General features: G+C 36.1%; 1 protein-coding gene across 1 annotated transcript in view; it reads right to left on the minus strand.

The window, feature by feature from the left end:
- FNDC7 (fibronectin type III domain containing 7) overlaps positions 1-12,195 on the minus strand; it is a 13,574-nt gene continuing 1,379 nt past the window's right edge. Inside the window, 14 exon segments of the mRNA XM_072866493.1 lie at positions 1-41; positions 566-595; positions 1,204-1,464; positions 2,050-2,165; positions 2,167-2,302; positions 3,268-3,522; positions 3,946-4,203; positions 4,913-5,167; positions 6,649-6,906; positions 7,415-7,675; positions 8,379-8,633; positions 10,544-10,703; positions 10,705-10,801; positions 11,853-11,887. Of these exon segments, the coding sequence (XP_072722594.1) occupies positions 1-41; positions 566-595; positions 1,204-1,464; positions 2,050-2,165; positions 2,167-2,302; positions 3,268-3,522; positions 3,946-4,203; positions 4,913-5,167; positions 6,649-6,906; positions 7,415-7,675; positions 8,379-8,633; positions 10,544-10,703; positions 10,705-10,801; positions 11,853-11,887 (2,418 nt within the window).

Here is a 12,195-nt window from a genome sequence, read left to right on the forward strand (position 1 = left end):
CTAGATATGTTGTTCTGCATTGCTCTTTTCTCTATAAATCACTATAAAAGAATTCAGAAATTAAGACAATTTCAGTTATGGAAAAGCAACTGTCTTGAGAAATGTTTGTTTCAGTGGCTGCTTTTGAAGTTTTCTAGCAGTTTACATAGGCAAATAAAGCACAAGACTATGCTGTTGAAACCCCAGAAGAAATAAGGTAAAATAGGTTGAGGTAAACCACACATTTTTTCAATTTTTTTTAAATAAAAATCAGAAGTGTGACCTAGTTTAAATTGTAATGGGATATGGCGAGGCTATAAAAGATAAGTCTCCCTTTTATTATGTGCTATCAGACAAATGGTAAATGTCACAGTGTAGAATGAACGATTGTATACAGGCCACAATATAGGTAAGATTTTTTTTTTAAATTATACATTATAAGATGGGGGGTAAAACAACCCTGCATAACACTAACACAAGCCTTGACTATCAAATATGTATTATTTGCATCTTATTTGGAGTTACGTGATGCTAATATGTTTTACAAACATCATGGACTGGGAATGAATGTACTGTGTGCCCTTACCCATTCCAACAGAGCTTCCAGAACAGGTTACTGAAATGACATGAAACAGTAATATAAATGTTAGGTGTCAGGTTGTAAGCTGGAAAACAGTAGTAGTTCGTAGAATGTAGTCTGTGCTATACAACTGTGCAATCCCATCAGATAGCAGTAGTTTTAGAATGGATTAGATTTATGCCCTGGGAAAGGAATCCCAAGGAAATTACTACTACTTTAAACAATTTTTACTTAAAATATGCTCTTAGGAGCGGTTCATAGAAGGTCTTGATTTGTTTCTTTATTAAAAAACAATTCTATAAAACAAATCAGAAAACAACAATTAAAAATCCTTGTTTATTTGCTTCTGTATTCTAACCACTACTAACCTCCCAACTGAAAATTAACTTCTCTGTATTCACCAGGTTATGGGTGATCCAGTTAAGAGGCACCTGTGTAGATAAGCATGCCCAATCTCAAAATGCTCCTGTGAAGTTCCTGTCACAGATATTGCAAGATAGCACCCATAAAGTTTACTCTGGAGTCGACACTAGAACAGAAAAGTTCTATTCCATGCCACCTTTACTTGTATAACTTTGGATTACATTTTAACTATCTAGCATGCATGGACAAAAATACATAATTCAAAGAAACTTAAGTTTTACCTGAATATATTTTTTTAGGACAAAATGTAAGCTTCGGCCCCTTATCAGTAACTGGAGATACCTTGTGGAGATGTCTACACAGTGGTATTATCTCAGTGATATCACAGTGACTTAGACCTGAGCTAGGGGTGCAGGTGAAATTGCCTTTTGAGCCATGTAAACCAGTATTGTAGTTTATCATTTCTTCAGAAGCTCACCAGTATACCCTGATACCATTATTGCCAAGTCTATATAGCTTTACCCCAGAAGGGCAGCAAGCACCTAATAAAATAAGAAACATTAATAAGCAAATTTGTGAACCCACAATACATGATAAATTCCTATAAGGCATTTTAAACCAGATGATGCGATTACTATCACACTAGATACCAGCATTTCAGTGAGAAATTATTATTTCACAGAAAACCAAAATAATTCTTGAACTGAACTAGGGAAGAAAACGTTCTATCAGACTCATATTCCAGAGCTGGAATTCAGCCATTGTTTTATATGTTGGAATATTGTTGCTCTCTCCTGACTATGGAGGCACCAGGACTACTCTAGACTGCCCAGAATCCTTTTGTGGTCTCTAAAATTTAATTATGCTATAGCATAATTTAAATTAAAAAATGGTTCTGGAGCAGTGTTATCAAAATTTCTTTATATGGCCACCTGATGGCAGTTATAAGAACAGGGTTTAAATGTTATGTGAAAATAATCCGAAGTGCATTTATTTAAAAGAGAGAACTGCAAGTGTATTAACTATGTATTGAATTTCAGCTGCACTATTTGTATGAAAGGAAGACTATACAAAGTAAGTTGTATATTGAGTCTTTTTCTTCCCAACTGCATTTACAATTTACATACTGGAAGAATATCCTTGATACGTGCAAATGGATGTCAAACCCGTTTCACTGATCGCTTTCAGAGATACTGTATAGTTGGTGCCGCATGTGATGCATCCCAGGAGACAGTAGTTTTGAAGTGTGACACTTTGCCTGTCCTTTTGGAGACTCCAGTGTTGTTACATATGCCTGTGCACCCATCCCAACAGACCAGCTGATATTTGTTACAGACTTTGTCACCTGAATTAGTATCAGGTCATTAGGGCAACAAGGAGCTTAAAAAGAACAAAAAATAGAGAAGTCAATTCTGTTTTGTACTTGGAAAACGGAAGGTATTTTGAGGGGTTGCAACTAGAATAGTACATGACCAAGAGCAAAGGAATGAAGACTTGCATACTTTTCAGGCAAACTTTAGCATGCTGAAAAATACTTGACTATTTTGGCAAGCTTCTAATAAACAGAATGTCGATATAAGATCAATTTGTCTATAACAGTGAGTTATAACCCTGGAATTATTATAAGATGATTGTTCACCAAGATAACTAAAAATTACTAAAATTTGTCATCAGAATATCACGATACATCTGTAGTTTAATTAAGCAGGGTCTATCTCTACCCCTCAAGTCATGTAGCTCAGTCCAGCTGTCTCTGTTTAAAGTCTCTTCCTCTACAATGTGAAATGACTGCAGCCAAACTGCCCGCTAAAAATAGATCCTGGTGTACATTAATCTCTGAACTGTGCCTGGGGATTGTCTGGGTAAGTGGTACAGGACAAAACTCTGCTAGTAAATTAATAGCAGGAATGGTGGGTAGGATGTACTTTAATCTGTTCTTCACACTGTTTATTTGTTGACATGAACATCACCTCATTGCCTCTCCCGCTAATATTAAAAGTCAAAATGCTGACAAGGAAGCTATGCATTACATTAGTGAATTATGTTGTTAGATTTTAGTTAGCTGTGCCAGATTATAATTGGTTGCACTAAGGCTTCTCTGTACGAGGCAAGTGCCAAGTGATCCTTCCTTCTCACATACACAAAGATACATACACATTAAAGCAGAGGACATCTGGCATCCAGCAATAGATAGTATAATATGCACACATTGTAATTAAGAAAAAAAAAGGCAAAAACATATAAAGAGACATAGAACTATTTTAATATTATGCTGCTAAATATTTTCCACTATATACAATTCCCTGTCTCTACAGGGACATACCTATGTCTCTACAGAGACATACCTGTCTCTACAGGGACACTGTAGCTTGGTAAGCTCTGCCCTGCTGGTGATCTTGCTATAGCACTCACAGAGAAAGCAGATCCACAGGGAAGATTAATTAGGGTACAAGAATTTCCAGAGCTTGCGCAATGCCAAAGTCCAGCCTCTCCTCTGGCAGTGACAATATATGTAGCTTCTTCATTGTTAGATTGCCAGTGCACACTGATTACAGAAAGAGCCTCCTTTGAGATATTTTTAATTTCAGGACTGCAGGGAGCTGAAATATTTCATATTAACAGTATTTAAACAGATTGTTTATGCATACTATATAAGTTACACGTGAAAATTAACTTCCAGTTAGAACTGACAAACTACTTTGGAAAAGTATATGATCCTTAAACGGTTACTCCTGGTGAGAATTAGGAACTTGTGACAGAACTGACAACATAAGGATTTTGCATACAAAACCAGAGATGCATTGTAAATCTGATTTTCAAAAACTTGGAGCATTCAGAGCTTTCAATCCAAATCTGTTTTTAGGTGCCTGCTTACAGTATATTTTTAAAGACTTCCCGTATTTTATTTAATTTTTATCAGTTACAGTAACTTAGCATTCCAGTAATGCTTTTCATCCATGAATCGCTGCAGTGTCTAAGTAATTATCTCGTCTGCTAAAGGAAAGTAAGAACGATCGTAATACCTGTTGCCACGTACTTAGATGCACACGACGTGTTGCTGCCCCTGGCCTCACTGAAAGAATAAACCGTGATATTGTACCGGGTGTTGCACTGCAGAGCCGACAAGGTGCAGGCCGTAGCGGTGTCGCTGCAGAGCGCCCCGCCGCTCCAGCCAACAGCTCTCGTTTCGTACAGTTCAGCACCGCGGACAGGAGCCCAGGTGACGCGCACCGTGTCGCTCGACGGGAGCACGGCCCTGAAGTCGCTGGGGCAACAAGGGGCTGGGAACAGAGAAGGCAGAGAGGGAAACTTGAACGCGAACTGAAAACTGGCACGAAACCGAAGAGCCTTGTTTCGTTTGTCTATGTGCTTCATGTCCTGAATCTCCAAAGGCGACCGATATTGTGCAAACGGTCCCATTAATCCCAGACTTACTTCTTGAATAAATTCAGTACCCCTCCTTCCAAATCAATAGAGGGCACTCTAATGTATAGGTAAGACATAGGAATTATGTGTATCCTTGATTTAAAATTTCAAAGCATCTAGAGGTTAAGTAACTCTAATGATGTTCTTCACAATTTCCCGTTGAACTCGTTATTTTTTCATTTTCCAAATATGAAAACTCTCTATGAGGAAGTTTAAGACTTCGGTACACCCTTCCTAAGGCAATAGAAAAAACAACCAAAACAGGACTAGAATTCAAATGTCATGCCAGGACTGTGTGTTTTTCATATGTCCTTGCCTGATGATTGTGAATCGTTAAACTATTTTCAAGTTTGTGAGCATGTTGTTGCACTTGATTACACAAGTTAAATTCAGCTGCAATGTGAAGTGGTTCTTTTTCTCTGCCAACCTTTGTGTGTTTTGCCCAAAAATTGAATAAAAATAGAAGCTTAAGTCATTATCTTCCAATAAAAATATCCAATCAGCTCTACCGTAAACACAGTTAAAGGATCCAAAATGAATTTGCAAGAATACGTTGTTACTTACCAGTAGTGTAATTGAATACACCACCTAAAGGACTCTGCCCTGCCTTGTTATATGCAAAGACACTAATGAAATAAGTGAAGCCACAGCCTGACTGGAAATGGCATTGAGTATGTGATGTGTTGCAGTGCTCTTCCAAGCCATCATCACTCTTCACAAAAACCACATAATAATGACCAAAATTGACGCTAGACCATGATACCAACAAGTGGCCAGGTTCATCCTCTTCAATTGATATATTTACCGGTGCACAAGGAACTGAAAAAAACATTTTAAAAAAGAAAGAAAATAATAATTGTGATCAGAATATTTTTATTGAAGTTATACTTTTGGGGAATAAAGGAAAATCAGGCATATAGAGAATTATTCTACTCAGCTTGAACAGTTGTTCTGTCTTGTTCAAGAAGACAGCAACTCATCTGCCTTTACAGAGGATGCTACTTACATTTAGATGAAAAGTGAGTATGGCTTTTACAGAACAAAATAGATGCTACCTTCACATTTTACAGAAAAGAGATCTGCTTAAGGAGCCCCTGTGAACAAAAACAGTGGCATCAAGCAGTATTTCAAAAGGAACTGGCACAGTCTGTGCTCACAAATAGTAGTTTTGGATGACAATCAGAATACTAGCTTGAATAGCAGTTGGCATCCAAAAGCCTTTATGTGAAAACCCTTTATATATTGCTATGAAACTCACTGGCTGTGTCTCAATAGAGCTGTCCTTTGCTCAGGTTTCCTTTCTGGTGGCATCCCAAAATGTCACATTAAACTGCAAACTCTATGGCTTTTGCTTAAATAACATTTACTTTCTTTCTAGTTCAAAAAGTTTAGCTTGCTGCTATTAGAATGAATATACATGATCTAGCTGAAGCAATAATGGCTGAGAAGATCACAGCCCACAGCTTCGAAGTTGTCTCCTGCTTAAGGCTCTCTCATCCTGTTAGATTCAACTCTGAGCTGCTCACATGGATGATCTCATATCAATGAGAAGTCAAAATGAGGCAGGTTACATCAAATAAGTAAATAATGTTGTGACTTTAAGGTAGCACATAATTACAAAAATGGTTTAGGTTTTGCTTAGATGGGCAGTTCATCTAACAGGTCAGGAAGCAATAACCTCTGACATGGCAGTGGTGCTAAGTAGCTGAAATGAGCAACCTTTTGTCCTGACAAAGCTGCTACCTCCGAATGGTCTGTGATGGTATCTTAATTTAGTCTAGTGGTGCTACTTTAGCTGAATGTGGTTTTGTTGACCTCCTTTCTAAGTAACAACTAGGTTTAGCCTAGGGCCAGTCCTTAATGCTATTTCCTCACAGATTTCTCTTAATATATTTGTGAAAGACCTGACACAGTAGGACAGATCTGTTATTCCTTACATTAGTTTTACACTCGGAAAATTGACTTTAGACAGGTACTTCTGGTAAGAAGGAAATGCAGGCTTACTGCTCCAGCCAACCAGTTTTTTGGTTGGCTGAACCAGTAAGGTTGGTATTTGGAAAATGCAGGCTTACTGCTTCAGCCAACCAGACCATCGCAAGTTTTTCTCACAGAAATATGAAGAAAGTTTAGGCTATTATACCCAAAATAGAAAGGTATATGGCACAATTCATGCACAAAGTTCAGAAGCAGAAATAACTATTTGAGAGCTACTCGTGAATTGTAACAGACTAATTTACATTTGAAATTAAAGGAATGTATGTTAAAATGCCGTAAGCTATATAAGGATCAACGACACATACTAGTTTTTAAGCTTACTGCATCAGTAGGTTTACTGGATCCAGCATCATTGTATGCTGTGACAGAAACATAATATTCAGAGCCGCACTGGAGTGATGGCACCATGCAGGAGGCAGAAGATGTGTTACACTTCAGTTTCAAGAGCCCACTGGAGGCTGTCACACTGTAGGTTAGAGCTCCTTCCATTGGCATCCAAGAAACAATAGCTCTTAAAGCACCACTGTTGAAAGTTACTCGAACATCCACTGGTGCATTAGGACCTATAGTACATCAGTTTGGAACACATAAATACAACCTAGCATATGGCTTACAGACATGATCTTTTTCATAACTTGCAAACTAAATATAATTTTTGTGGTGCAGACCTTACCCTCATTCATATTAAAGTGACAATTTTTTAAAGAAATAGTACTAGTTGTACACTGTCACAAAGCTTTCTGTTGAAACTCCTTGTCTTATTTGAATATTTGCTTCTCACAGTTAGAAAAATCCTCAAATCAGTCTAAGCTTGTGTAATCCTTACCCAGGCCTGTCCTAGGGACACCTTTAGTGGTAGTTTAATGGTATCTTTGCCTCAGTAATATTAATTAAACATAGCCATGTCATCTGAGCTTTCATGAACTTTGAGATGGGGTAAAAATTATATGATCTGAAAATCTACCCAATGTATCTTTGAAAAACATAACACAATCACACATACACATAAATACTTCCTGGTATTTCTTTTTTTTTAATGCTTACTTGGTTTCAGAAAAGAAAATTTCTTACTTGTTCTTTGGTTATATGTGAAATCATCTCCAGGTATCCCACTGACATTCCAGGCATATGCCTTGATAGTACAGAGAGCTCCTGGATCTAGATTTGTAAATATCAAGGAGGTATTGGTGGTGTTCTCCTTCAGCATTCTGCCCAAGCCATCTGATCTCATGAGGGACACAGAGAATCCAGCTGCCATATACACAGCTTTCCAGCTCACTGCAATAGAGTCACAACTCGGAGAACTGACAAACAAAATTGGAGCAGCCAGGACTGTTGAGAAAGAACACCAATTAAGCTTTTGGTTTTCAGTAATACTGTTTGAAAGGGCCAAATTTCAAATGAATGCACAGACACAACAACCACCAAGCTCTGAGAGACAAATTCAGTGATAACAAAACCAGAAAAATAAATGAATGCAAGACTGACAGAATAAATATGGAAACCGATTTGGTGCATCCATTATGATATTACAGGTTTTGTAAAATGAATGTAACTCATACACTAAGTGTGAAAGGTTGAGTGTGTAGAAGAATGAAAATCACCAAGAAGATACTGCATTTCCTGTCCCCTAAGTTTTACATTGTCTTATTATTTTATACTTTTAGTTGTTTCTTCCCTCAAGTTATGTCTTTTGTTAAAATAAAATTTGATTTTGTTAAAATAAAATACATATATTCACACAAGTTCTAGTAAAACTTCCTATTAAACATTTAACTTATAATACTGTCATAGAGTAAACCATTAATTCAGACTCTTGTCCTGGTCATTAAGTCAGATGGCCGAATTCTAGTACTCAAAAACTGAAACGAGAATGTCATCAATACAATTTGAAATACAAGATTATAATAATTCAGTACTGGTACACGCCTGGGCTATACTGTTTGTTTTCTGTTCAAATAAAAAAAAAAGGATGCTTGTATAAATGCTTTATATTATAATAATATGAAATAAGAATAAGAATTTGAAAGTCCACCTGTTTTTGCTTTTCTGAAAGGTGAAGGCTGGCTTTTTCCTCCTGAATTTATAGATCTGACAGTGATGCTGTACAAGGTGGCAGGTTTCAGTCCTGTCACTGTGCCTGGAGAATTTGTAACTACAGTTTCAATGAAGGAATCTCCATCTTGTGCAGTCAGCAGATAACTAGTAGCCCCAGATACCGCTCTCCGTTCCACTGTGATACTGTTGCTAAGTTTTGAATAAACTTGGTCAATAACAGGTATGTCTGGAGCTAAAACAGAAATAACAATAGACAGACTGAAGTTGGGGAACTCAGCCCTGTGAAATGCTAAGTGCTCTGAACATTTCACAAAGACAAACTGTGGGACAAATGGCCTACACTTCCTATGAATGTTTAAAATTTAAGTTAAATGGAAGTTTAAATGAACATTAATAAAATACATGGAGTCTTGAGATATTCTAGACCAACTTTAATCTTTCAATAAAAATATTCTAGTACCCTTTAAATCACTATTGAAAATGACCATTATTTAACCTAGGTTGCACTGACAGGTCTCTTTTTTTTGTCTTGCTCTATAGCCAATTAACTATACCATTTATAGAAAGCATACTATGTTTATATTATAGTATACTATTTCTATACTATGTTTATAGAAAGCAAAATACAAGGCAATATAGACAAAAAGAAGTGGATGTTTGTACAAAGCAGTCTGAAATAGGATGCTGAATCATAGGCATTTCTATATCAGAGCAACATACAATAATTTAGTTTGGAAGGGACCATGGGAAGTCATCTTATCCAACCCCCTGCTCAGAGCAATTATACTTAGATATACAGTAATATAACATATCAAATATTGCAATTAAATGCTTTTCTATTATGCTATGCTGCAGGCCATTCAGAAAGAGCTCTTGTGTACTGCAGTCACAAAAGTAACTACAGAGGGTGTATTTCTTAACTACAAGTAATTTATGTTCAGTAATCAGGATTTTCAGACTAGAATCAGCATATGTAAAGCAAGTCCATATATTGCAAGGCTGCAAAAAACTCACTAGAAGAGAGAAAAAGATAAAATGAAGGTGTATCCCACCTAAAATTAAGAAAAGGAATGAAAAAGTATTTGGGATGAAAGTATGCGCCTTGAGGCAAATTTATTTATAGCAAGGCAACTAATTTGGGAATTCAGAGACCCTAGCAAGTATTATACACGGTTATACAACTCCTCAGCGTTATGTCTTCTCTCTTAGTCCCAAGCATTCTCTTATTCAGCTATAGCCAGACACCCTCTTTTGCCCCATTTGTAAAAATGGTAACATATATTCTGTATGACCATGCCTATGGAACAGTTGCAGGTGTGTCTTTCGCGATCTTTGAGCAAGCTTATTGCACTATGATTTTTTTTTTCTTTTTAACATATTGTCTTTAGTAACAATTCATAAAAATTTCTGTGCAGGAAATCCTTATGCAAGTCTAAGGGAGTTGCTTGCCTAACAGTCAAGTAGAGAATATATAGCACATGATTTATATCAGAAATAAGTTACAGAACATTAATCATTAATATCTGTTCTCCCATAACTAAGCTAGCAATAGAGGTTTTTTCATACTTACCAGGATAAACACTGCTACTTTTTTATTTTCAATTTTTATTGTAATAATTACTTTTATAAGAAACAAATTCTACTGGAAAAATAATGGCTATTTCTAAAAATTATCAGTTAAAGTACTTTAAAAACAGAATTTCAACAGAATATTTTTTCAATTACATTTCAGTGATTAAATAAAAAAGCACTTCTGTTGTTTATGTAGATTCTTCTTCAATATCCATCAATGACTTATATGCTACAAGTCCTTTTATGAATGAAACAAAAATACCATTTATCAGCATCAGTACTTAAAAATGTATATAGCTTCACACCTGCATTTGTAACGAAAGGGTAGGTGATTTGGAAAGCTGCAGTCTGAGCAAGCTGTGCGTAGCAGGTCAGGGAAACATATCTGTTAAAAAAAAGCAGAGGGGAAAAGGAGCTAATCATGCTAATATTGAACTCAGTAGGAGAACCAGCAAAAGGCTTCAACAGGAATGGCAGCTATTCCCTACCAGTACAATGAAACACCAAGGATAAAATCCCAGACCTACAGAGTCCATAGAAATTATACATCACAAAGTTTCTCTTACTAACCTGTTGACTGCATAATCTGTGTTTCTGCAAGAATAATTCCATTCTTGTCAATGGCTTCTGCTTGTATAGCATAAATAGTATTCGGAATTAATGAAGTTAGAGTTCCTTTAAGTGTAACATCACTAAAATGAGCAAGTAATGAATGGCCTACAGTATTCACAGCTGTAGCTGTGACTCTGTAAGAAGAGGCTCCTGAAAACTTGGGCCATCTGAGATAAATGCTTCGTGATGTCACATTGTATATAGACATAGAGAAACCTAAAAAAAAAAAAATCATTATCAAAAACCCATTTCAGTCATTCCTGAATCTAGTTAAGTCTTGACAAGAAGATTGTTCAGTGCCTTATCAAGCATCTACGTGACCTAATTTTCAGACAATAGGCATTCCACTGAATTTGGAGTGCTATTTCCCTTGTTCACTTTTGTAATCCATTAATTACTGTAATAACTGCTGCTTGCTCTCATAATATCATGTTGTGATGATAGCTATTTTTCTTAAAAACCCCATATGCTGTAGTCTAATTATTTTTAAAAATAGTGGGTATAATCCATATGTGGATATACAACCAATGTCAACTATTCCACACATGAATAGGATCAAATGCTTGTTTTGCAAATCATGAAAAGAATATGCTACAGTAAGTAAGTGTTCAGATACTGCAACAACATATCTGCAACGATTAAGCGTTTAAGACTCTTGACAGTGCTGTATATGCAGGAACGATCACCAAAGAATGAATGAATTTTGAGGCATTTCTTGTAATCTTGCATTCCTCATATTTTACACTAGTCAGTATTCACATTTAAGGAAATAGGAGCTGTAGGCGCAAAATACGAGATTGAAGAAAATATAAAATGTGTAAAACATTGGAAATATTTGTGCTTAGGAGATCATGCTTCTTCTGGTGTGTTTTTTGGGTTTTGGGGGCTTGGTTTTTTTTTTTATTAAAAGATACAACAATTAATTGGGTGCAAATATGGCACAGTTTGAATCCTATTTGTAGCATAGTTATGTAGGTAATGAACAGCACAATTTGTCCAGCTGAGTGTTCTCCATGGTTCACGCTAGTGTTAAGGCATAAGTGGCCTGTCAGAATCTTTGCGCAAGTGTCTGACAGAATTGGGACTCCTAAAAATGAGGTTTAAAATTTATAAAGATATCAACATAAATTTTTTTAAAGCTGAATCAAACTTGAAAACAATTTTTGTTTATAAAGCTGCTAGAAATTACAGAATGTTTTATTAGAAATCACACAGGTGCGTGTTCTCTTCAGACCCATTCAAAAATAAGCAGGCAAAACCAAAATACCATTTTGAAGATTTATCTGTGTTAGCTGAAAAGATCTGAAAAGGAAGATGTAAAAAAATTAGAAATACAAAGTGAAATATTTTATTTGGAAAATTAAAAAACTAATAATGTTAGTAATAACAACAACAACAACAACTTAAAATACTATTTTTTAGCACATTTTACTGATATGATGTATTTGCGAGATTCTTTAAGCACGGAAAGTTTATGCAACCAGTGAGATTTGGTACAGGGGTGCAGATCATATTACTTCTTCATTTTCCTCTCTGAATCTGCCTATTGATCCAGTTTTCAGTTGTTGACAGACTTCGAAGACCTTGGGTCCTAATATATTATTTTTAAG

This window comes from Ciconia boyciana, chromosome 7, assembly GCF_034638445.1.
Source record: "Ciconia boyciana chromosome 7, ASM3463844v1, whole genome shotgun sequence".
In the NCBI taxonomy this organism is placed as follows: domain Eukaryota; kingdom Metazoa; phylum Chordata; class Aves; order Ciconiiformes; family Ciconiidae; genus Ciconia; species Ciconia boyciana.